General features: G+C 43.2%; 1 protein-coding gene across 1 annotated transcript; it reads left to right on the top strand.

Moving 5' to 3' along the window:
* The first annotated feature begins 7392 nt into the window (after positions 1 to 7392).
* LOC146357066 (alpha-1-antitrypsin-like) lies at positions 7393 to 25804 on the top strand. The gene is made up of 5 exons (XM_084826826.1): positions 7393 to 7522; positions 13599 to 14302; positions 19116 to 19386; positions 21614 to 21761; positions 25545 to 25804. The coding sequence occupies exons 2-5, from the start codon at positions 13606 to 13608 to the stop codon at positions 25734 to 25736; spliced, it is 1308 nt and encodes a 435-aa protein (XP_084682952.1). The 5' UTR covers positions 7393 to 7522; positions 13599 to 13605; the 3' UTR covers positions 25737 to 25804.
* Positions 25805 to 26422: the final 618 nt, after the last annotated feature.

A 26422-nucleotide genomic window follows, 5' to 3' on the forward strand; every position in this document is an offset into this window, starting at 1 on the left:
GCGGTATAAAACCAAGCCATTCAGTAAAAATGAGAAAACATACAGGAGTTAAAAGCACCAACATATAGCAGGGACAAAATATGCTTCTTAATGTCTGAAAAGAGCTTTTTTCTTATTTCACTGAGGTCTGAAACACTGAACCTGTCCTGCTGTTCAATACGTGAAATGTTTGAAACTGTGGGTAGAACTGGACCCTGGTAATACAGGAGGAGGACCCTTGCAGGTGAGAATCAGTGGATGGGAGGGGGTGCTCCCGCCACCCACAAATTCTTCCCTGCCCACACATGCACAGCTGTTTTAATTTGATTCTGCCCCCCACCCCAACCAGCTGGGCTCTGATAAATGAAGTAAACTTGGCTTAAAGGGAATACACACACACACACACACAACACAGCCAGCGTGGGGTTTTCAGAGGAAAATCAATGAGCTGAAAAATCCTTGTTTACTTACAGAAAAAATTCAGAATTAATACAATTGCTTATGTACATAATAATTCCTCAAATTAATGCCTGATGCATTGGATTAATTCTGTAATGGTTCTTTTTACCATTACAGAATATATTTTTACCATGCAAGGATGCAATCCTATGCATGTTTAGACAGAAACAAGTCCTACAACTTCCAGCATGCTGACTGCGGGATGGTGGAGTTGTATTTTTTTCTGATTAAACCTGCTTAGGATTGCACCCTAAGAGGGTTTGCCTCTTTCCTTTATTGTCACCAGTTCATTGCTGTTCCTCCTCTTCTCCCTCTTCTTAATCAATCTTTCCCTTAGGTCCCTCCCGCCCCCATACTCCTGTTATTTTAACAAACACATATTTGGGAACATACATTTGCCAAGCTAGCATCTACTTCAATTTAAGTTTTTTCTTGCAACAGTTATCTCAGCAGGATTACTGTTGCAATTTGCAATATCTATTTTTTATGTTTCGGAGTGATTTTGATTTAGGGACACTCAACCATGCTCCTGGTGGTTCCACATGGACCTATGGCCTGATTGGAGTCTACCAGGAGAAAAGCGTCCAATGTGGTGGCCCCCTTTCTTTGGAACTCCTTGCCCCTGGAGGTCAGGCAGGTGCCAACATTGTGTTGCTTCCAGCACCTCCTGAAAACAGTTATGTTCCAGGACGCATTCCTTAACTGACCAGCCACAGTTTTTATTGGCATGTTGTTTTAATAATTTTAATATGGTGTTTTAATTTTTTTTAATCTTTTTTACTATTGTACTTCTTGTGTTCACCACTCCAGAATCTGTTTGGATGGTGAGCAGTATACAAATGTTGTAAATAATAATACATAAATAATAAATCATAATCCCATAGATGGTATCGTTACCCCATTGGATCCCTCTTATAATCAACAGGATTACAGTGGCAGGTGAAACTGGGGAGAAATCAGGAATGTGGATTCAGTGCTGGTTGGATGGAAACAGGAGAGGCTGAGATTTTCCTAGAATCCTATCAGTAGCTGTGGAATGGGAGGATCCCATTAATCCCATGTGGAATCATCCCACATTTAGGGATAAGGGGAGAAATTGTTTGGTTTGCATTTTAATGTGAATTTACCTAATCTGTACCTTTGAACCAATATGCAAACTGAAACACAGTTCTCCTTTGACATTTTCACGTCTCTGAATTTTGCAGTGGAGTACTCCAGTTAAAAATGCATATAAAATGCGTATATTAGGGGGAAATTGTACACAAAATACATATGATTGGAAAATAATGTTCAGTCGGGGAAATTGCTTGCAAAAATGTACAGCAAAAATGCATGTATTAGGAGAAATTAGGAGCCGTTGGCAATTGGTCATTTGTTGGGCCCCCAGTTCTACGCTGGTGGGCTGCCTGGGCACCCCTAGGGTTTACCTTGGTTGGACAGCTAGCAACTCCTGGAGGTGGCCATTATTTTTCTCACCACACAATGCACTGGAGTCAACTTCTGGGGTGTTCAGTGCAAAAAGCCCTGCTACTGCATCAATCATTGAAGTTGAATCAACTTCTGGGGTGTTCAGTGCAAAAAGCCCTGCTACTGCATCAATCACATGGCAGCCACCATTTTTTTGTGGCAGTGACCATTTCCCCACACATAACACCTTGGAAATAGACTCAGTTTCAGGAGAAAGTGGAAAACAAAGATGGCAACTGCTGGAACCAGTAACTTTTTTTTTTTTTTAGAGGCCCAGGCCCTTAGGGCAGGCATCGATGGTTTTGCTGTTGACATTCAAAGCCCTAAAGAACTAGGTCCAGGATACCTAGTTGACCGCCTTCCCCTGTATACACCAAATTGACCCCTGAAATCTTCTGAGGAGACATAGATGGGCCTTCTCAGTAGTGGCACCCACCCTCTGGAACACTCTCCCATGTGTGGTTCGAGAGGCAGAAACTGTGGCAAGTTTCAAACACCTCCTGAAAATGCCTTTGTTCCCTTTGGGATTCCCTGACTTGTAATCCTTCATGTCACTGCTCTGTTTTACTGCTTTTGTTTGTTGTAATGTTTCTAAGGTATTTCTTGTTTTACGCTGTTTTATATTGGTTTTTTATATTGTATTGTACGTGTTTTTATGTAAACTACTTGGAAATCCTGGTACAGAAGCAGCTTAAATAAAAATAAATAAGTAAGGGAGGGAGGGAGGGAGCAATCCTATGGCCTCTAGTCAGTGGCTAGACGGCCATAGGATATGTGGTTTTCTGGGAACCAACCTCACAGCCGTGCTCCAAGGTCAGTTCTTGGAGAGCTGACCTTCCCCCCGCCTGCACTGCCTCGCAGGCAGCACTAAATGGCCCCGGGCTCTGTGCTTGGAAGAGGAGCGCGGAGCAGCCAAAACAGGGTGTTCCAGGGGTGTTCTGGGGCGGGGAAGGCAGAAATGCTGGTATGACATATCCTATGTGTCATGCAGCAGCCTCCTCCCCTGCTCCACCTTTCCATGGCTAGACAGCTGAAATAGGCTGTCTAGCCAAAAATGCAGGGCAGGAGAAGCGTGGAGGGAACAATCCCCTCCATGCTTCTCCTGCCCTGCATTGGATAGGCGGTTGCCTCTGAGTTCGGAGGCAGCCACCTATCTCCATAGGATTGCACCCTAAGTGACTTTCACCAGCCCCCAACTGAGGCTGCCTACCTGTTCTTCCTTCCATCTCTCACCAAGTTCCACCTTTGTCTGCCTCTGTCTCCTGCCACAGTCTCTCCCTCTCTCATGCGTCTCTATCTTCTTCCCCCTTTCAGCTGCTGTCACATTTCCTTCTGTGGTTTGGAATGAACTGAAGCTTGTTCAGGAGAACTTCCCAGTGGTCTGTGCTTCTCTTCTCTACCAGAAGAAATGTGTTTTTGTTTCTAAATATCAGACACTGTTATGTAGGAAAGCAGCCCCAGTCTGCCTGCTGGTGGAAGATAAAATGCAATCCCACCAAGAATGGTCTGGAATTTTGAACATGAGGTCCTTTTTAATCAAACTGAGTTTTCTTTGTGAAAAGAAAAGGGACAAAACTGCTCTTCCACACTGGAGGCATTCAAAATGAAGCTCGACAGCCATCTGTCAGGGATGTTTTCACTTAGATTCCTACATTGAGCAGGGGGTTGGACTCGATGGTCTTGTAGGGCCCTTCCAACCCTACTATTCTATGATTCTAAATGGCCCTGCACTGCCAGTCACACCACCTTGTCCCCAACTGGCCATACCTGCTGCTCTGTCAGGTTGGCCAGTGAGTATGCAGGGATCACAAGTGATGTCATCAGCAAGTGCTGGCACTCTCAGCCACCGTAGCAAGGCCCACCACAGCTGGGAGAGAATGCAATGTGTCAGCAAGCCCCAGACACCCACTGCATTGATGTATGCATATATCTAAAGTGCCCTGATAGACCTCTGGATGTCAGGGTTGCACATTGCTGATGTGAAATTCATGGCAGTAATGCTCCCCCGGAACTGTGACCACAAGCATGATTACATGCAAATTGTGTTAGGTTTTTAGCGAAGCCTACAAATTAGTGCTGTGCCGAAAATTTCTCCCACATTTTTTTTGACCATTCTCATTTAATTTGATAGAAGAGAAATTGCTCTTGAAAAGAAATTCAGTGGTGAATAAATTTCAGAGAAATTATCATTTGGGGTTGGGGTTGGGTTTCTTGGGCTTACCTTACTTAGGAGGTGGCCGAGGAGTGAGCACAAGTGTCCTGTTTTTCATTGCACAATCATCTCTCTGGCCACCTGTAGCCTCCTCGGCTTCCTACACTTCAACTAAAGCCCAGTTTAAGGCACCATGAGGTAATTTCTCCCATAGGGCTTTTTCAGATGAGGATGCGCAGGCAGCCTGGGAGGCTAGTTGTGATTAGGTACGCTCAAAAACACCACAAAAATAAATTATACATCCTGAATGAGGCAGAACAATGGAAGCCTCTTTCATGGGGGGAGGAAACTTTTAGGAAATTGGAGGACAAATTTTGGCAGAGCACTAACTCCATCTCATCCTTGGAGCTAGACACAACACTGCTCCCACCTGCATTGCAGTGGATACAAATTGGGGACCAGCCTGCCAAGACAGCTATTGCAGCATGAAATCTCCCCAAACCCTTTCCAAAAAAGAAAGATGCTGTGCTACAAGCCCTCCCAATGGGGAGCCCTACCTGGGAGAAGCTGTTGAGAATTTCTCATCCCCCTGGAGAAATTCGGTGAAATTGTCTCTGAAATTTCTCTGCCCAGAAATAAGGTGCAGAATTTCAAGAGGCCATCTGCGCACACCTCTACCACAAATAATTTTCAGTGCAACCATTTGGAATTCCATACAATGAATGGACTAGCCTTTTTTATGCTTACATTACTCTGTAAAGTACCATGGATGCTAATGGCATAGCCAACTATTTTTACTACTGCTGCTACTACTTTGTTCATAAGAATATAAGAGCCATGCTGGATCAGTCCAAGGGTCCATCTAGTCCAGCATTCTGTTCACAGTGGCTGACCAGCTGCTTGTGGGGAACCCACAAGTAATACATGAATGCTAGATCACCTTCCTGCCCATGTTCCCCAGCAACTGGTGTACATAGGCTCACTGCCTCTGACACTGAAGGTAGCATATAGCCATCAGGACTAGTAGTCACTGATAGCCTTATCCTCAATTATTTTGTCTAATCCCCCTTTAAATCCATCCAAATTGGTGGCCATCATGATATCTTGTGGTAGTCATCGCATCCCACTTTTTTCAATGGTTGCCATTGACAGTTGGTGCTGCTGCTGAATGGGATGAGCATTTTGGGAACTTAGAGTGAATATCCATCCTCCTCCTGATGATCAATTCTGCCTTGGGGATCAAGACAAAAAACAGTTAGGAAATGTGATGTAAGCTGCTCTGAGCCCATGAGAAAGAATGGGATATCAATCAATCAATCAATCAATCTTCTTCTTCTTCTTCTTCTTCTTCTTCTTCTTCTTCTTCTTCTTCTTCTTCCTCCTCCTCCTCAAATCAGCAAAGCATTTTTGTCTTGAAAATACCTTAGGGACCACTACATAGCTTGCTTGTATTACTCTCACAGCAGATGACACTTTGCTGTGCCATCAGTAGACTTCACATCTCTTTTGGCCACCAAGAAACACAACTCTTGCAAACTGATCTTAGTGCAAGTTGACTTTTCAGAGACTGGTGCCTCCCTCTTTAATTAGAACTCTGAGGAGATGTTGTGGTTTCAGTGGGAAGCCATAAGATGAGATTCCCTTTGCAAATGTGTGCGCACACGTGGTCCCTGCCTGGGTTTGGCACACTTTAAGGGAGGGTACATATCATGAAACAAAATTCTCTTTCCAAGGTTCCCACAGTTGTAAATTGTGGCCCAGTGCCACCTGGCATAGCATCTCAGTTTCTTCCTTTAACAACTTTATTTTCAGTACTCCATCACTGAGTTCTTCCCGGTGTTAAATCCCATTGCTCTGGTGTTTAAACTTTCTTACACCTCCAAAGGCTTCGAAAAATTTAAAACCTAAACCAGTTTGCAGGAATACATGTTCTTAAAGATTTCTGTTTGCAAGGGGGCTCCAGGCACAAGCCATTCTGCTAACCCAAGATGTTAAGCATATCTAATGTGTCAGTATTATATCAATATCCTTCAGTGTGTTTTCTGTTTCATCCCCCCAAAACATTTTGAGGTGGAGTCATTGCATTGTCAGTTTCTTAACCTGCTACAGTGTTCACTTAACAGCAGCCTGAGTAGTTTCTTACATTTTGAGTGGAGAAAGCTCTGCAATATTTCTCCAGATCAGTAGCAATGGAAACAGTTTTCAGCTTCCTGGTTTCCAGATGCATTTGATCCTTGCAAGCCAAATGCACCCGAAACTAATCCCACATAAGTTCCCCATGGCAGAAGAGTGACACTAGAATGGCCTGCATAATCACAAAGTTGTGTGATCAGTCGCAGTATGGGATTCTCCTTTCCCCTTCAATTAACTTATCCCGTCTTTTTAGCTGCAGAACCAGAATCAAAGAGGAGCCAAAGAGGTCACCATGCAGAAACAGCTTTATAATGACCCTGCTTACAATACAATAGTTTGCATCTACTTAAATACTGAATCATGGGCTGCGGTGGCTTAGTGGTTAAGACGCTGAACTGCAGACTGGAAGGTCGGCAGGTCAGCAGTTCGAGACCCGAGTGCTGCGTGACAGAGTGAGCTCCCGTCTTCAGTCCCAGCTTCTGCCAACCTAGCAGTTCGAAAGCAAGAAATTGCAAGTAGATAAATAGGTACCGCCTCGGCGGGAAAGGTAACAGCGTTCCGTGCACCTCGGTGTTCAGTCATGTCAGCCACATGACCACGGAAGCATCTTCGGACAGCGCTGGCTCTTCTGCTTAGAAACAGGGATGAGCACCGCACCCTAGAGTCGGACACGACTGGTTGGGGACACCTTTACCTTTACCTTTAAATACTGAATCACATACTTGTACATAAATTAAGCATATGCAGGTAGTTTTGAAAATATAGGAAATCTTAATCTCTCATGAATTAATGCTGTATCAAACAAAACTGTCCATTTTTCAAACTTTGAATTCAGAATCAACTTTCCATTTCCAAAAAAAGTCTTACTAAGAGTACCGGGTGTGTAAGGGCAGAATTAGATACTATTAAAAACATGGGGATGTTGCCTTCTGGATAGACTGTGTCATTACCAAACTCATTCATAGTGCTTGGGCTTAATTGTCATTTTTTTATCGTTCCTTTTGTTTATAATGAGTTGGAAGATTACTACAATTGAGGTGTGGATTGATTATTTATTTGTGCATTCACAAGGGATTTTGTTTGATGAAAACCAGTTCCCAAACATTAAGGAGACAGACAGCACTGTGTCATAAAGCAAACAAAGTCATGTGTACATTCAGCATAATTGAAAGTCCAGTAAAACTAGTTCCCTTTCTGGTTATGAGTCAGAAGTCTTAGAGAAACTAGTTAGGCAGTACCAAAGGATGCTTTGCTTTCTCTCCAGTGTTGAAAGGGATCAAAGAAGGAGCAGTGCAGACACAGAGAGAACAGCAGGGGAGTATCGATTGTACTGTAAGTGAAATTACCTTGGAATACTGGGGTGTGGGTTAAAATGTGTTACTAGCAAGGTGCTGGATGACTAATAATAACTCACAAAATTAATTATTTGAAATGTAGGCTTGTCTGTAAATTTCAGACAGTTTTATAATCTTGTGTGGGAAAATAAGATAACCCCAGGAAGAACCTTTCATCTAAACGCTATCCCAAAATTTTTAGGGAAGTTAAACAATCTGAGGCAACTACAATGCATTTTTGAATATATGATGAAAACATATAATATAGGGAATATCAGCAAAAATGGAAGCAATATGTCAAAATGCCCAAAGGTGGAGTGAGAGAATGAGAAAACATTGACTGGGGAGGGGGGTGGCTTGTGAAAAAGGCATGCATTGACTTGAGACTTGAAAACAGAGTGAAATCCATAAAGACTGTAGAGATCGTTAGACAATATGGGAACAGCAGAGAAGATGTATGCATCACCATTTGTGAGGCTGTACAGGTTAAGTGACAAAAACCAGATGGAACCATATAATGATGTATTCTGTGTATGAAGTGAAAAGGATCTGATTGACGGTTACTAGAAAAATAAATGACCAAAACAACAACTTATTTAAGGAATATTTGAAAGCGGTAAGCATGTTGGGTTTTAGAGAAAAGAAGATTAAGGAGAGATATAATTACAGCTTTCTAACATTTAAAAGATGGCCAAAGCAGAGGGAGGAAAACTGGCCACTTCATCCACTGATGACAGGATGGGAAGCATTGAGTTTAGAGCTACAATTCTAAACATAAGTACTGGATGCATGTGGGACTTCCTTCTGAGCAAACATGAAAATAATTCTTCTGTAAGCCAAGGAAAGATGAGGTACAGGTGCCCTAATTAGATGTCAGGTTGCAATTGGGATGTACTTACACAGCAGCATCTTAGGCAACATTGTGCAAAATATATTGTCAGTAAATAGAGAACACCATTTTTTTTTAAGCATGAGAATGGGAAGCTGAATTTTGAAACTTACTAGGCTTTCTGATACATTATTATAAAAAGAGTGATCAAACCAACCCTATCTTACAAATCATCATCAAGAGTAATGGGATACTCCATGCATTGCTGGCTCTACAGAAACAATTGTCACTTTTGAAAGCCGTTCCCATGGAATCCTAATTGTATGAGCCACTGATTAAGCAATAGAACAAGTTACCTGATGCATGCAGTGGCTGTTATTTCTGATGGAATCTTAGGAATCTAGTTCTATGTGACATTTTGGTGGAGTAGACTCATCAATCAATCAATCAATCAATCATACTTGTTCATATTGCCTGCATTTGATTGACATTTTCATGGCTTCTTTTGTTTATAGCAAGTGTTTAGAAGATTGTGACACTTCATGAGGCGTGGACAGTTTATTAGTTATTATGGTATAATTTCTGCATTAAGTACATACCTTCTTCAAGCTCCTTGGAAAGTCCTAACAAGTATGTAATTTAAAGTTGACTGTACAGCACAAAGGAACAAGGGCCTATTTCACCTCATTTAGGCTTATTGTCACAAACATTTGCTCTCAATTCGTGATGTAAAGGAGCTTCTCTTGTGGAAATTCCATTGAAATCAATAGAAATTCCAAGTGGATTGTGCCTCATTCTTGACATTAGCCCAAGCTCAATGTGAAGGTAGCAGTTTCTGGGCTTAAACCTGGATCTGCTCTGATCATATGAAGATTGGGGGAGGGAAGGGGAGGGTACAGCATGATTTAGAGTGGTGTGCAGGCAATGAGGAATGTGCAGTCTTCCACTCACCTGCAGATTACCTCCCTGCAGGCTTTTCTTTTAGTATATATTTTGATTTTTTTTTTAGTTTCATGTTCATAATATCAGCATTGCTTATACAAAGTCACAGGAACAATAAAAAATGACATTTAAGCCTAAGCACTATGATGAGTTTGGTAATGACACAGTCTATCCAGAAGGCAACATCCCCGTGTTTTTAATAGTATCTAGTTCTGCCCTTACACACCCGGTACTCTTAGTAACACTTTTTTTGGAAAGGGAAAGTTGATTCTGAATGCAAAGTTATGCAAACACCAACAAAAAAAGGGAAAAGATCCAGAGAAACTAACTACATCAACATGAAAAATTTCACCTGAAATATTTTGAACATGAAACATCTTGAAGTGCAGTTAACAAAAACTCTCCCAACATTAATAAAAATTAGTTACACCGCCGTGATTAATTAAATGAAAAAGGACATTAGCATTGGAGCAAGATCAAACTATCATGGTTGGGAAAATTGGAGACAATTAAAATGTCAACACTATCGTTGTTGTTGTTGTTCAGTCGTTCAGTTGTGTCTGACTCTTCGTGACCCCATGGACCATAGCACGCCAGGCCTTCCTGTCCTCCGCTCTCTCCCAGAGTGTGCTCAAGTTCATATTCATTGCATCGGTGATGCTATCTAGCCATCTCATCCTCTGCCATCCCCTTCTCCTTAGACAACACTATTAGTCTTTCTCTAAATTGATCACCCAACCCCAATACTGGAGAAAATCAATTTGGGGGACAGACTGTGGGGATGTAAGCTGCAGACAGTATCTCCCACCCATACCCCACTTTCCTCTGTAAATTGGATGCCATCCCAGCTTTCTGTATGATTGGGGCAGATCCATATTTAAACATAGAGGTCTGCAATCATCACATCTAATTTGGAGGCAAGCCTGGCAACCAAGGAATAGTTTTCATTTATGAACTTGGCTACTAGCTGATTTTGCTGACAGACCACTTTGAGATAGTAGTGGGAAGGTAAGAGGTCAAGGCTCCAAGGCCTACCCTTCCAAAGGTGGTTGATGACAAATCCCATTTGTGTAACAACCATTTCTCATCCCCCTTCCACTTCTGGTAGGGACCCAAACTTAGACTAGAGAGTGCCACTTGGTGACTTCTAGTTTTATTATTGGGTTAGATCCAAAAGTTTCCTTCCTCTGACAGAAGAAGTCTTCTGATTGAGGAAGCTCCTTCCATGGAAGGAAGAGAAACGTTGGATCCAACCCATTATTATTAGCAACAGGTCGAAAGAAATACTCCCTTTATCAGGGGTGAGCAACTTCTGGCTCTTTAGATGTTTTGGCCTACAACTCCCACCAGCCCTAGCCAGAGTAGCCAACGGTGAGGGATCATGGCAGTTGCAGGTCAAAACATCTGAAGTTGTCCACTCCTGCCCTATACGTTGAGACATTACAATTGTATTCATAATGGTAGTATATACTCACATTTCTGCTGCTACCTTAAAAAAATACCCTTGTTCTGTTGAACTTTTGGAAGGGGAGGAGGGCATTTGCTGTTGCCTCATTATGTCACAATTTCTCTGTTAGCCATGAAAAAAATACCCTTACTTTTTATCATCCATGCACTCACCTTGAAAACTGAACCTACTTATATGGTCTGCTTTCACATCCCTTCTCAATGGCTGAGTAAGGCCAATGCATCCGCCTTATGTCACACTTCAGTCAGGAAGGTTTATGCTGACAGATAGTGACATCTACTGGCGGGAAGTGGTAATAGCAGCTCCCACCAGTAGGCTAGGAGATGAATCTCAGAAGCCAGCTCATCACAGCAGCAAACACCCTCTCAGTCTCCGCTCTTCCCCCATGTGTAATATGGGAATAATGATGCCAGCTTACTTTACAGAGCTGTTGTAAAGGCTATATAATTAAGGTGTATGAAATAGGGATGTGCAACAAGAGATGCAGAGTCCAGATCATGAAAAGTAATAGTACTACTTTATTCTGCCTTGGTTAGACCTCGTCTGAAGTACAGTGTCCAGTTCTGGGCACTACAGTTTTAAGAAGGATATCAACAAATTGGAACATGTCCAGAGGAAGATAATCAAGAGTGTGGGAGGCCAGGTTGACAGGTCCTACAAGGAAAGGGTGAAGGAGAGGGGTATGGTTAGCTTGGATAAGAGACAAGTAAGAGGCAATATAATAGCCATTATATGGGCTGCATGTGCCTGATCTCATCTGATCTCAGAAGCTAAACAGGGTCAGCCCTGGTTAGTACTTGGATGGGAGACCATCTGGGAATCAGGCTTCCTGCATTGAGCAGGGGGTTGGATTTGATGGTCTTGTAGGCCCATTCCAACCCTATGATTCTATGACAACTTGGCTATGATATCTAGACTTAGCCATATCTAGAGTTGAGCCATTGAAATCAATGGGGTAGTCATTACCCATCCCATTGATTTCAGTGAGTCTACTCTAAAAAGGCTAAGTCAGGTTACAACCCAAATATTTGAAGAGCTGTCATGTAGATGCTTCAGAGGGTAGGAAGGAACCAAACCAAATCTATAGGCTGAAATTATGAGAAAGGGGGTCTCAACTAAACCATAGGTAAAATTTCCCAACAGTATGAGCAGTTCAACATTGGAACAGGCTACCTCCAAAGGTAGTGGACTCTTATTCATTAAACATTTTCCCACAGGTATCCAGTGGATTTCATGCACTGGAAGGGAGTTGGACTTACCTTTGATATCCCTTCCAAGTCTATTATTCTACGAGCAGATTTCCCCAACCCATTCCTTTATTGTTCCATGGATTCACTGTTCCCTGAATGCCATTCCTCCTGAATTCAGATGAACTAGAGGAATTTCTAAAATTAAGTCCAGAACTGGAGCATGCACTGTTTGTTGTAGCTTTCCATTCCTCTGGGTTATTTGCATCTCCCCCACCCACATTACAGATGTTGCAAACACTGCAAAAAGCAATCTTGATGTGATTGCATACTGAAATGTGCACGTGCTCCTTTTCAATGTTACAACGTACATATGATCACACCAAAGTTTATTTTTTGCTGTATTTTGATCAATGCTAAAGTGATGTTGAAGGGGATTTGGTCAGCTTTCCACCTGGCTGCAACAGCGGGAGAGATGGGACAACAGGACCATTGACTCCGCTGAAAGACCAGCTGGCATTTCCCCCCCTCCCCCCCTCAATTATTTCCCCTCAAGCTGGTCATTATAAGCTACTCTGTAACTTTAAGAATGGATTTTTCCCTTCCCTTCCCATCCCTTCTTCATTTTGCATCATCATGTATTTTAAATTATAAACAAATGGCACGGGCATTTTGCTGTCTTGATTTTAATTCATGTGCTACACTTGGAAGATTTTAGGTGCTTTACACATGATAAAAATTAATAATTCCTAATGCATCAGTTTCAGTTTGGAAACAAGACCAGGTAGTTAGTTTGCAACTATGCACTTTGGATGAGGAGAACTTTGGAAGCATCCTAATGTGAAAGCTGTTGAACGCTAGGGGCGGTGGCAAAGTTCACCTAAGTTGTGCTTAGTAATTGACTTCAGGAACTCAAAAGTTCTGCTTCAAAGTTGAGGAATCTTTTAAAGCCTCCAAAGTCTTATTAATTAATTAATTAAATTATTTTATCATTACATTCATATCCCATTCCCATTGAGAGTCAGTGACTGGCCCAAAGTCACCCAATGAGCTTCATGGCCCACAGAGGACTAGAACCCAGATCTCCCAAGTCTCAGTGCAATACTCTAACCACTGTGCCACCCTGGCTCTTGGAATAAAATCCAAACTGGAAGATAAATCCCTTTTTGGCTTCTCACCTATCCCTTTCTGCTTTCCCCCACTGCCCTCCCTACCAATCCTGAACCCCGAAAACACACTACCCCTTGCCTTTTAACAGCTGATAGGGTGTGGTAATGAAAGCAGTGACAGTTGAGAAGTGGACTGGGTTGATGCTCATGGAGATTCATGTGAATGCAGCAGCCTTTGAAAGAAGTACATCTTCCATGAACCACCAGGGCCTGTTGCCTGACATTGTGATAATCAGACTGGCTTGGAAACATTGTCTGATTTTTCCTGAGATTTCCAAGAAATTTTGGACAATTAATGAGTCAATCCAAGCCAATGAGTTTTGGAGAGTTCATCTATCCCTACTGAACACTTCAGAAGAATAAGCCATTGTCTGAATTCAGCATCCGTGCTGAAGCTAAGCAGATCTCAGCCAATCTGGTGAAAAGAATTTGTTAATAGGACTAATGCATTTCCCTCCTCTTTTTTGTTGTTTCTTAAGGGAGAAAATGAACACCATCTTTCTCTTGTTCTTTTTAATTGCTGGAATCCTTGCTAACAATCCTTACCCATATAATTCTGCTTATCCCAACAATAATAATTATGACAACCAGTATGAACCGTCTGCTCAAGATATGAACCATCAAAACCAGCCCAGTCATAGAGCTGGCCATTCGCCAAAAGAGATTCTAGTCAGCAGTAACTCCAACTTTGCATTCAAGTTCTTTAGGCTGGTTTCTTCTAATGGAGGCCAACGGGACCAATCAGGCAAGAAGAACATTGTTTTCTCTCCCATGTGCATCTCCTCTGCATTTGCAATGGTAGCCTTGGGTGCCAGGGCCAACACTTTAGATCAGATCCTTAGAGGACTTGACTTTAGGCCCTCAGAGATCAGGGAGAGGATGATACATGAAGGTTTTCATGACCTCATCTACACCTTAAATAATGGAGGGTCTGGCCTCCAGGTGGAAATGGGGAATTGCCTCTTTGTACAAAACAAGCTGCACCCACAACAACAATTCTTAAATGGACTCAGAAACATCTATGGAGGAGACATCTATATGGAAAATTTTAAGAACACACTGGAAACTGAACAGCACATCAATAATTACGTCGAAAGGAAAACCCATGGGAAGATTTCCAGACTTGTCGATGGAGTTGACCCAATTACTGAAATACTGTTAGTTAGCTATATTTACATGAAAGGTAAGACAAGCTAATAGCCTTGTTTTCTCACTTGTTCACATGGCAGCCCTAATATGAGACTCTCACCACATCCCATGTAGTTCTAAAATGGAAGTTAATTCTTCTCACATACATGTTTCTTCTGCTTTTGTTTGCAAAGAAGACGGTATTTGTTCAGACAACTACTCCCAGCACCATAGTGATCCCACTGAGCGTCCCTAGTAATATTGTGACATGTGATGTTTCAGAGGAAATGTAAAAGAAGCAGTTATTCTAGGCTTAAGAAGAATCCTATTACTCATCTTGAGCAGCTAGCAGTTAGGGATGTTTAAGAATACCATGCACATAAAGTTGTATACCTTGAGCAGTATGTCTGCAAAACAGGAATATATCTATCTTTGTCCTTCTTTATACTATCCCATGACAGATGTTCTGCAGTTGAATTCAGGCTCACAAACACTGATAAATCATTGTGTTCATTAAGAATAAGGAATAAGTAGAGAATTTGGTTTAAATAATATGCTGGGTTTTGCTGTTGTTTTTAAAATGGCCTGTTCTGCCAAGGTACAGAAAAACTCTTTGTGTTATAAGTGACCACCTGTGATGGAAACAGTTGAAAAAACAGGCCTCACCATTGAAAAAAAGACCTCAGTGGACCTCCAAGAAATTGGACTGGGAGTTGGAATATCCAGGTTCTAGTCCCCACTCAGCCATGGAAACTCACTGGGTGACTTTGGGCCAGTCACAGACTCTCAGCCCAACCCACCTCACAGGGTTATTATAGGGATGGTGGAGAATTCCGCCTCAGATTCCAGTGAGGCCGGATTCTAAAGATTCCCCTGGAATCTGTGGCAGAATGGCCTCCTGCCCCCCCACCCCCCCTGCGGAATCCCCCCGGGACAGCACTTACCTGGGGTGGATTTGGCGGCGGCTCCGGCGGCGGCAGCGGCTGGTCTCCTGGCTGGCCATGGCAGGGCTGCTGCCACCGCCATTTCCGTCCTTGGACCATGATAGGCTACGTAAGAATTTATGTAGCCTATCACGGCTAACCTCAAAACCAAAAAAAACCGCAGCATACGCAAATGGCGGCGGCTATGTCAGCCGCCATTTGCGTTCCCTATTTTTACTGATTTATCTTACGTAAATATTTACGTAAGATAAAATGGCGAAAAAAAGGGGAACGCAAATACCGTAGTGGATGCTATTTGCGTTCCTTTATTTTTCACCATTCTAGCCTACGTAAATATTTACGTAGGCTAGAACGGCGAAAAATAAAGGAACGCAAATGGCTGCCACCATGGCTGCCGCTATTTGCGTATGCTGCATGTTTTTTGGCTTTTTTTGAGGTTAGCCTCAAGAAAAGGGGAATGCAAATAGCGTAGTGGACGCTATTTGCGTTCCTTTATTTTTTCGCCGTTCTAGCCTATGTAAATATTTACGTAGGCTAGAACGGCGAAAAATAAAGGAATGCAAATAGCATCCACTACGCTATTTGCATTCCCCTTTTTTTCCACCGTTTTATCTTACGTAAATATTTATGTAAGATACATCGGCAAAAAATAGGGAACGCAAATGGCAGCGGCCGTAGCTGCCGCCATTTGAGTATGCTGCATGTTTTTGTTTTTGAGGTTAGCTGTGATAGGCTACGTAAATTCTTACGTAGCCTATCACGGTTGTCTGCCTGGACGCAAATGGCGGCCACTATGGCAGCTGCCATTTGCATCTGTACCAGGCTGTCCGCGGCTGGAAATCCGGCTGCGGACAGCCCTGGCTGGCTGCTCTGCGGCCTGGCCACGGAGCGGAGCTGGCCATCGAGGATTCCGGGGGGGAGGACCAGATCGCCTCCCCCCCCGTCGAGGATTCCACGGGGAGGGATGGAGTAAAGGTAAGTGAGTTTCGTACATCCCTAGGTTATTATTGTGAGGATAAAATGGAGAGGAGGAGGATTATATATGCTGCCTTGAGTTCCTTAAGGAAGAAAAAGGGTTATAAATGGCTTGCCCAGAGACTTTGCAGACACTCAGTGTCAGAACAGGGATCAGACAGGTTTTATCCAGCATAAGAAGATTGTTTCCCATGTTATTTTGTTATCTGCATGTTTTGGGCATTGTTATGTATCACTATTATTGTGACAACCTCGAGTCACACCCTTATGCTTAGGAAAGAGGAAAGGGGCAGAGGCAGGTCTACAGCTGGAAGGAAAGCTCCACTGTGCTCTGCTTGGACATTTTCATTTCCTTGGCATCAGGGCACTTTCCCAGGAGGCAGGACTTTGAAAATCAAGAGGCAAGCACAGAGATAAGAGTCGCACACAGCCTGGTATTAAATTGAAAGCTGCTGTTGGCGTGATTCCCTATGTATGCAAACAGGCATTGCTCTGTCCCTGGTGTTGCCATGATGAAAGCCATCTATACCTTGTTTTGACAATTCAAGCAGCAAAATGTTCAATTTAATATCAGGAGTTCCAATGAGGAAGCCAGCAAGACTGTACCCCCTTGGAGGGAAGCTGAGTGTGGCATGAGTCTCCTCACTTGGTTTAAGATACTCTATTTAAAATGTTACACTTGTTTTGGAGTTCCTTGGTGGATCACATATATTCTGTCCTAATTCTGGAAAAGAGGATGCTGGCTGGCAAAGATGGGACATGGCGTCCAACACATCTGCAGGGCACAAGATTGCGGAAGGATCTAAAAAGAAGAAGTAGGTGGCCTTAATTTGTTAATCACCAGTTTTTCACAACCCCTCAGCCACCTCTGCATATCATATTCTCCAGCCTGTCCACATGATTTACCTGCTTTGGGAGAATGAGAATTTCACTTGTGCTTCCTGTCTCCTTAGGGAGGATGTGGTGTTAAGGCTTGTGAGCCTGAGCTCACAATTTCCCAGCATTTTGGTGCTTGGTTGAAAGTTGTATGGCCTCAACTTTTTTCTTTTTGGTAAAGCATATTGAATTTCTTCGTTTTGTGTAATAGACAAATCAATATTATTTAGTGTCAACATCTAATATAAAATTAAAGCCTGGGTTATAAGTTCAAACCCATAAAATAATATAATAATATAAAATATAATAATAATAATAAAATAATATATTACAATAATTATACTATATATTATTATAATATAATAATAATATATAATAATATATTATATTATATAATAATATAATACTATATAATATATAATAATAATAATAATATAATAATATAATAATAATATAAAATATAATAGTGTCAACATCTAATATAAAATCAAAGCCAGGGTCATAAGTTCAAACCCATTTTTAAATTAATAAATGAGCTATACTCTGTCAGTTCGACTTGCAACATGATGACACTCATTTGAATTTTTCAGCAGCCAGTATCAGAAGGAGATAAAAGCTTGTAAAGAGTGCTTCATGAGTAGAAACCATTTTGCCTTTTGCGTCTGTGTTTGGAGACTGCTTGAATCATTGCACTGGAATTAAGAATCCCTGATTAATTTGCTTGGTTCTATGGCACACCTTTATCCCCACAACATTTTATCTATGACTGGCCCAAAGACATCCAGTGAGCTTCTCCTCCTCCTTCTCATGTTCAAGGAAATGTGAACCAAATGCTTGGTTCAATGGCATGTGCCACTTTTATCCTCACAACCACCCTGTGAGGTAGGTTAGGCTGAGAGTCTATGTGTCCATTTTGACAGAGGGAGGGTGTTTTTGTTTTTTGTTTTGCTTGTTGTTTTAAACTGCTCTTTCTCCCTCAAAATTCCACCAATCTTCATCAAAGATTCCAAGTATGTAAAGCCAACGCTTCTTTCTGGCACCTGTAAGTTTCAGGAAGATTGGTCAAAACATTTTAATTCTGAGAAGGTTAGAATGACACACCACCATCACCTCTTCTTAGACATTCGTTTTACTGACTGCCTTAACTATAGGCACCATGGTGGTTATTATCTAGCCACTGTACCTTACTCCCTTCAGTAGACCTCAAGGAGACTTCCCAACTTTGATCACGTTCTGTTTGGTGGGATGGGGTGTGTGTGTGTGAATGTATCCCAGCAGAACTGGGGGAAGGGCTCTCCGCAGCACCCCACCTTTCTCAGCAGATTCAGCCCCCTCCCAACCTGCCAAACAGCATCATCTTGTCTTTCTCCTTCTCAGCCACTGATAATATGAGGTAAATGGCAGCTCCCCCCCCCATTCTAAATCAGTGGTGATGAGGGAGGGAGGGAACACTACTGAGCATGCCCGTGCTTATTGTTAGTCCCATCGCCTATCATTACGTGTAAAAAAAAAGAAGGGGGGGGAGCTTATTTTAAAGACTAAATGAAATGGAACTTAAAAAAACAAGTTTTCCACCAACCCCGATACAAGAATACAAAACCTTCATCTTCAGGAAGTGTGACTACAGAATTGGTCACCAATGTTTTCTTTCAGAGTCATTTTTGACAGAGGGATTTTTTTTTGGTCTTTAAGCTGCTCTTTCTCCCCCGAAATTTCACCAGTCATCCTGAAATGTTCAGGGTATGTACAATCAACACTTCTTTCTGGCACTAGAACATTTCAGAAAAATTGGACAAATTCTTTCCATTTTTTAAAGGTTAAAACAACCCACTTTCCTCATCATCATTGAACAGGGCAGAACATGGAATGTATTGATGGGCTTTAACATTACCACACTGGTGTGTAGGTAATAATTCTGAATTCATAGCCTCTTGCCTATAAAAAGATCTATGCAGGAAAATAATAATAATAATAATAATAATAATAATAATAATAATAATAATAATAGCAGCAGCAGCAGCAGTTATGCTTTCTTCTTAAAATACCCACTAACACATTCTTTCTTCTGTAAAGCCAAATGGAAAAAACCTTTTGATCCAAAGTACACCAAGCAGCATGACTTCTTTGTGGATCCTTACACTGTCGTGAAAGTCCCAATGATGTTCCAGGCGGGGATGTTTGAAACCGGACGTGATGATGAGCGGTCTTGCACTGTTTTGAAACTGCCCTATGAAGGACACGCAGCCGCATATTTTATCCTGCCTGACAAAGGGCAACTGGACAAGGTGGCCCGCAGCTTGTCATGTGGAACTTTGCAGACATGGGAAAGAATGCTGTCAAACAGGTAATAGCGTTCACCTTTTGACTCTGGTGGCAAGCAACTTAGGGCACAATCCTATGCAGGTTTAGACAGAAAAAAGTCCTACAACTCCCAGCATTCCCCAGCCAGCATCTGAGTCCCCAAAACAGATGGGGAAGCCGTTCCTGGAGCCATCGAAGTTCTCCAAGCTGGTAATACGTATTTTCCCTTGAAGTGAGACCAAAGCACAAAGCCCTTGGATTGGATCTTATAGGTAGGGATGCGTGAACCCACCCATCTAGGTTCTCCAGGTGCCCACCCAGCCGTGCTGAAGCCCCTCCTGCACTTGACGAGCAGCCACACTCACCGCGCTCACCCCGGTGGTCTCACTGAGCTCCACGGTTTTTGAAAAATAAAATGGCGATCACAAAAATGTGCATATTTGCATGTGTGCAAAAATGCGCATTTTTGCAAATGTGCATATTGGTGTATGTGCGAGAACGTGCATTTTGCACGTGAACATATTTGTGTATTTGCAAAAGTGCGCATTTTTGCAATGCCATTTTATTTTTCAAAAAATGGCGATCATGGGGCTTGACAAGGTCGGGCTGCTCACTGACTGGGGCAGGGAGCGAGCAGGGGCAGGGGCTTGGTGAGTGGGGCTTGGGGTTGTGGGTAGGGGGTATTCCGCTGGATTCCCAGACAGAATCGGGCATCCATGCCATCCCTACTTATGAGCTTTTCTGCCAGGTGCCTACCCCCAGCTCATGAACAGACAGGCAACACTCATCTCCTTCAGGACACACACTCTGAGGAGAAGGCAGGGGCTCCCTTCCCCCTTAGGTGCTCAAAGCATCCCAGCCTGGGAAACTAATTGCCTTTCCAGAGAGAGAGAATGGGAGACTGGAAGCCTCCCAGCTCATGGGAGAGGTAAGACACCACTTTCTATGAGAAAAGGGTGAGGTAACCAGGCATATGTAATACCAGTGAAGGCCTGGTGTGAAAGGCCTGCTTACGTAAGCAGAAAACTGCTTGTTAAAGCTAAATCTAGGGATGGCAGAGAATTCTGCCACTTACTCCAGTGAGGCCGGATTCTAAAGAATCTGGCCCCCCAGAGTCCATGGCGGAACAGACAACTCACCTCCACCACCCCATGAAGTTTGTGCCAGCCGGATCCTACCTGCCGCCGGCTGGGTTCAGGTCCGTCCACTGACTCCGCTGCTGTCCGCTGCTGGTCTGCGGATGCAAATGGCGTCCAGCGTAGCAGACACCATTTGCGTCTCTGCTCTTTGCCATGATAGGCTACGTAAATCTTTACCTAGCCTATCACAGCAAAGAGCAGGGACGCAAATGGAGTCTGCTACGCCGGACGCCATTTGCATCCGCAGACCGGCAGTGGCTGGAAGTCCGGCAGTGGACGGACCCAGCCGGCGGCTCTGCAGACTTGCTGCGGAGCGGAGCCGGCCAGGGAGGATTCTGGGGAGAGGAATGAATCACCTGCCCCCCGCAGTCCCCCCAGCAGACTCAGGTGAGTGGGGTTCATACACCCCTAGCTAAATCACAGCTACTATCATCTAAGAACTCTATGAAGTCTACTTTTTTGCTTATTAACCACCTCGCTACAGGGGGCTGCTAACAAGAGCCCACTAGAGTTGCTCTCCATACCAACCTGCTTGTTCACCTGCCTCTCTCACTCCGGCCCAGACAATGGTGCTGGTGGTAAGGAGGAGCAGGAGATGTCACGGCCTTCTTGCTCACTGGCTCTCTGCCTCTGAATCTGAAACAAGCAGCAGTGATGAAAAAGAGGAGGTGGAATAGCAGCTAGGGACAATGGTGGTGAAAAGGTAGACTCAGTGAGGGAGGGGGCCTATTGAGGGTGCCTTGGCCAAGTGCCCCTAAATGCCTGGAGCTGGCACTGGTCACAGTTTGGGACTACACATGCAGCAGAATAGGGTGGGAAGTGGTGATCTAATGGACTTTACCACTTTGAACATGCTCCCCTATGTAATCACCTTGCTGAAAATAGAAATCTAAGCCAGCAGGGAGAAAAGTTCTGGTCCCATCTGTCACCTGCTGTGCTGGTTTTCTCTTTGCAGGGTGTTTTAAAATAGAGGGTAGCATTCAAAAATATGACCATCACCACTCTAAAGTAGGGGAAGTCCATTCTACCACCACATTCTTCTGCAAGTCTAGAACAAGCCTGATTTACATTGCATTTTCTCATGTGATTGACACATCCTTCTCTCTCTCTCTTGTTTTTATTCTTGACTAGCTCTGTAAATGTGTATCTTCCAAAATGCATGGCCAGTGGAGAACTTAAGCTGAAAGATATAATGTACCGCATAGGCGTGGTTGATGTTTTCACTGACAAGGCGGATCTCTCTGGAATCACGGGGCAGCCTCAGCATCGGCTCTCAGGCGTGAGTTAGGGGTATTTTTTTTTCCTTTCTGGAGAAGGGGGAATTAACATATACTATAAGCAGGTGATGACCATGCTCTGCTTGAAAGCTTGTACATGTGCATATCTAAATTGCTAATCTTCCTATATCAGTTGAAACGTCATTTCTTCCTCCAAAGAATCTTGAGAGTTGCAGTTTGGTGTAACCGATTGTTATTCTCTGTTAGCTATTCTTAGTCCCTCTCAAAGAACGATAGTTGTCAGGGATCCCAACAGAAAGGATGATGTGTATTTGCTACCGGACCAGGTATAAGGTTTTGGTACTAGTGTACAAAGTCCTAAACAACTTTGGACCAGGATACCTGAGAGAGCGCCTTCTCCCTTACCAACCTGCCTGGTCATTGAAGTGATTGGATGGCTTGCTGCTGGTGATGGTTCCACATGGACCTATGGCCCAATTGGAGTTAGGGATGGAGGAATCCCCTTACCTGCCATCTGTGGGGGGTCCGCTGGGGGGGAGGCGATCCGTTCCTCCCCCCAGAATCCATCCAGGCCGGCTCTGCGTCGAACCTGTGGAGCTGCCATTTGTGTCCCTGTTCACATGATAGGCTATGCAAATATTTGCATAGCATATCATGGCCAAAAACAGGGATGCAAATGGCATAGTGAATGCCATTTGCAACCGTAAAGCTGGTTAATTAGCCTAAATGCAGACGTAAATGGCTGCATTTAGGCTAATCGACCAGGTTTATGGCCGCAAATGGTGCCCACTACACCATTTGCGTCCAGGGGACTGACTTAGAGAGGGAAACGGCACAGCAATGGCTGCCAGCTGTATCGACTTTCTCCAGTCCTGCGGAGCTGGCGGCCGGCTCCACAGGTTCAACGTGGACAGGGATCCAACCTGGATGGATCCTGTGGGGAGGCGGAGGTGAGTGGTCCATTCCGCCAAGGACTCTGGGGGGCTGGATCCTAAGAATCCAGCCTCATTGGAGTCCATGGTGGAATTCTCCGCCATCACTAATTGGAATCCACCAGGAGAAGAACCTTCAGTGTGGTGGCCCCCTTTCTTTGGAATTCCTTGCCCCTGGAGGTCAGGCAGACACCAACACTGTGCTGCTTCTGGCGCCTCCTGAACACAGCTCTCTTCCAGGAAGCATTCCTTAACTGACTCGCCATGTTTTTTTATCGGTATTCTGTTTTCAAAACAGCAATTTTAATATGGTATTTTAATTCTTTGTATCTTTTTACCTTTTATGTTACCCTCCCCCCCAAATCTGTTTTAGATGTGGAATGGTATACAAATTTTGTTAAATAAATAAATAAGTGTACAGGAAGATGACTTCCATACCTACGATCTATTGAAGTGCCCATCTGGCTTCATAGTGCGTTGCGTGCTTCAAAACAAATCCAAAAAGTAGCTTAACTGTGAAAAGCAGCTATGGTGGTGGTGCGTGACTGTTGATGACTAATGCAACAGACATGCACAGATATGCATACATCTCAATGCATAGCCGGGGCAGAAGTTACCTCACACAAACAGAGGAAATTGTGGCTATGTTCTTGTGAGTCCTATGTTCTTGTGAGTGGAACTCTGCTCAAGGGATGCTCCCACTGGCAGAAAGGGGTGAGACAATTTTTACTTATTCCTTCTTTTTCTGGGGGGGGGGGGGCTTCCAGAGCAGTATGGGAGGTGGCATCAGCCTGGAAGGGGAAAGGAGGAATTGGCAAAAATTCCAATTTTTGGAATTGCTCCCTGCTCCCACCAGCACGATCCCCCACTGGACTTTATTCACTCATGCAAATGGAAGGATCCCTTCTGGAAATGAATGATCCAAGCATAAGTCAGAATTCAACCTTGAATCTTCAGCAGTAGTATGTGCATGTTAACATTTGACACCTTCATTTATTTATTTTTCCTGGCATGTGTTAAGTCATACCTGCATTTGTAAAGCCTGGGGAAAAGTACAGTGTGAATGAAAACTAATTTACATGTTCAGTGAAATAACACGAGATGGTGTTTCCTGGGTTGTATCACTTCAGATGGTAGATGGAGAATTACATTTATGAATGCTTGACAGATGAGACTAAAGCAGAAATAGATCTGAGAGGTCTAATTATTTCTGAGAAGGTATGTTCAGAAGCTGGGATCAAAAGGAGTTTGATCTAAGACATCAGGGAAAAAGTTCTAGCTTATTTATATATTGGTTTATTTATGGAAGCATTAAGAAACACAGGGGTTCTTGCTCTACGTTCCGTTACATTTTGATTTATTTTTAAAGGGAACTGCTGATAACTTTTTTTTTATTTATTTGGGGGGCAGAATAGGATGAAATTAGCAGAAATATTTGCCCCTTCTGAGAGGATGAATCCTGCCAAATTTCATATGCACCAAGAAAAACGTGTACACTTCCAAAATATGTGCACACTAGCTTTAGTCAATGGCTACATATGTCTAAAAATGTGTACATTTAAAAATGCACACAAGCATGTGTACATTAATTGATACATTGTGAAAAATGTGTACAGCTTTCCTTGTTGACATTGTTGTTATTTTTTTAGTGCAAGCTTGTGCAGAAATGAGGTGTAACAAGCTTGACCTGAAAAATTAAGTCTGAGATTGACAGATGGTTTTATCTCTGATTTAGGATATCTTGAAATTTTCTTCTGTGAGATTTATTTATTTATAACATTCCTTGGCCGCCTTTCAGGGCAAAAGCCCTCCCAAGGCAGCTTAGAGCAATAAAATACAGTAAGAGTGCAATCCTATGGGGATAGGCGGCTGCCTCCTAACTCAGAGGCGACTGCCTATCCAATGCAGGGCAGGGGAAGCACGGAGGGGGTCGTTCCATCTGCGATTCTCCTGCCCTGCATTTGTGGCTAGGCAGCTAATTTCGAAGTGTGGGAGGAGGCTTCCGGACAACATGTAGAATGTGTCGTACTGGCATTTCTGCCTTCTCTGCCCCGGAATGCCCCCCGGAATGCCCCATTTTGGCTGTTCCACACTCCTCTTCTGAGCATGGAGCATGATGGACTAGTGGCCGTAGGATTACTCCCTAAAAGAGTTAAATTATTAAAAGCAATAAAAAGATAAACACAATAAAATAGCAATGAAAACAACAATAAAAGCCAGCAATAAAGCCAGCAGCAACAACGGTAGTAACAGCAACAACAGCAGTCATATCAAGAGAAGGCCAAGGTAAAATAATATGTTTTCAAGGCCTTCTTAACAGCCTGCAATGATGGAGCATGGCAGACCTCTGATGGCAACTTGTTCCAAAGGTGTGGGGCCATTACAGAGAAGGTCCTCTCACATGTGTTCACCCACCTAACTGCTCTCACACGTGGACAAATGAGAAGGGCCTCTCTTTCTGACATGACCAGAACATGCATTTACCCAATCTGTGTGAGAGTAATTTAAGTAACCCATTATTACAGAACTTACTCCTTGGTGAATAGGACATAGTAGCTTGCAACTGTGCCATGTGATGGCCCATTCATATCAGATGCTGAGAAGGAAAGATACTTTGTGGAGACTCTTTTACCTCATAAAAAGAGTTATGTGGGACTTGATTCCTCTCTTTGAGAGACAACAGAATCCAGAGACAAAACACCTTGAAGCTGATGGAATCTGTTTTTGCTCAGCTTTAATGATGTTCAGACTGTAAATACACAGTTTGCAAGTTATATAGGAACTGGGCAAATAATCAAACTAATTTGCAAGGCATTCTTTAACATCCGAAACAATGCATTCAGTTCGTATGTATCCATAGACAGCATGACCTGATTTTTCTTTTCTTTATAGGCCGTTCATAAAGCTATGATGATGATTGATGAGAGAGGAACGGAAGCTGCTGCAGCCTCTTCCATGGACCTGGTGCCGATGTCTATGCCTACGATCATTAAGTTTGAAATGCCTTACATAATTATGGTTGTCGATGAATATACTCACAGTATCCTCTTCATGGCAAATATCTTAAATCCTACTGAGAAGTAGATAGGCCAAATGAACCTAACTATTAATTGGCATGTACTTAATAAACTTGATGGCCTGATCAACACTGAAATGACTTTTCTGTTGTCCCTCCAGTTTTGCTGTAGCATTGGATTATAGCTCAGGGTGACAGAGCACCTGCTTTGCATGCAGAAGGTCCTAGGTTCAATCCCTGGCTTCTCCAGGTAGGGCGAGGAAAGAATCCTGCTTGAAACCCGGGAGAGTAGCTGCCAGTCAGTGTCGACAATATGGGGCTAGATGGACCCAGTGTCTTACTCAGTACAAGGCAGCTTCCTATGTTCCTAAAGAAGGTTGATCTGTGTAAAATCAGCATTGCTTGTAAATTTGGGTTCTTTGCACAGTACGTTGCCATGTAGTGGCTGCAGGCCCATTCTCCCAACCTGTTCATATCTCTAGACAGGTTAACCCCCAATGTGTGGCTTGCTTCCAACCAGATGCCAATCATTAAATTTTCAATGGCATGAAGACAGACCATGTGGTGGTTGTTCAACTTGCACCAAAGAGGCCCATGCAAACCCTTTGGGACATGGAGCAGCTGTCTTGTGGAGGCAGTTTCAAGGCAAATTTTTGTATGCCAATTGTATTATGAGAAACAGCCCTTAATTTATACCTTGAAAAAGAGAAATTGAGATTAGGCACAGCTATCAACAAACACGAGTATAGAGAGG

This window comes from Heloderma suspectum, chromosome 1 (assembly GCF_057233095.1).
Source record: "Heloderma suspectum isolate Gila_16-S chromosome 1, 16-S_ref, whole genome shotgun sequence".
In the NCBI taxonomy this organism is placed as follows: domain Eukaryota; kingdom Metazoa; phylum Chordata; class Lepidosauria; order Squamata; family Helodermatidae; genus Heloderma; species Heloderma suspectum.

Bases quoted from the DNA above. Each gene is read 5' to 3' on its own strand.
- LOC146357066 (XM_084826826.1), top strand. From the start codon at position 13,606: ATGAACACCATCTTTCTCTTGTTCTTTTTAATTGCTGGAATCCTTGCT. The intron at 14,303-19,115 runs GTAAGACAAGCT...TCTTCTGTAAAG, and splicing joins TAGCTATATTTACATGAAAG to CCAAATGGAAAAAACCTTTT. The intron at 21,762-25,544 runs GTGAGTTAGGGG...TTTTCTTTATAG, and splicing joins CTCAGCATCGGCTCTCAGGC to GCCGTTCATAAAGCTATGAT.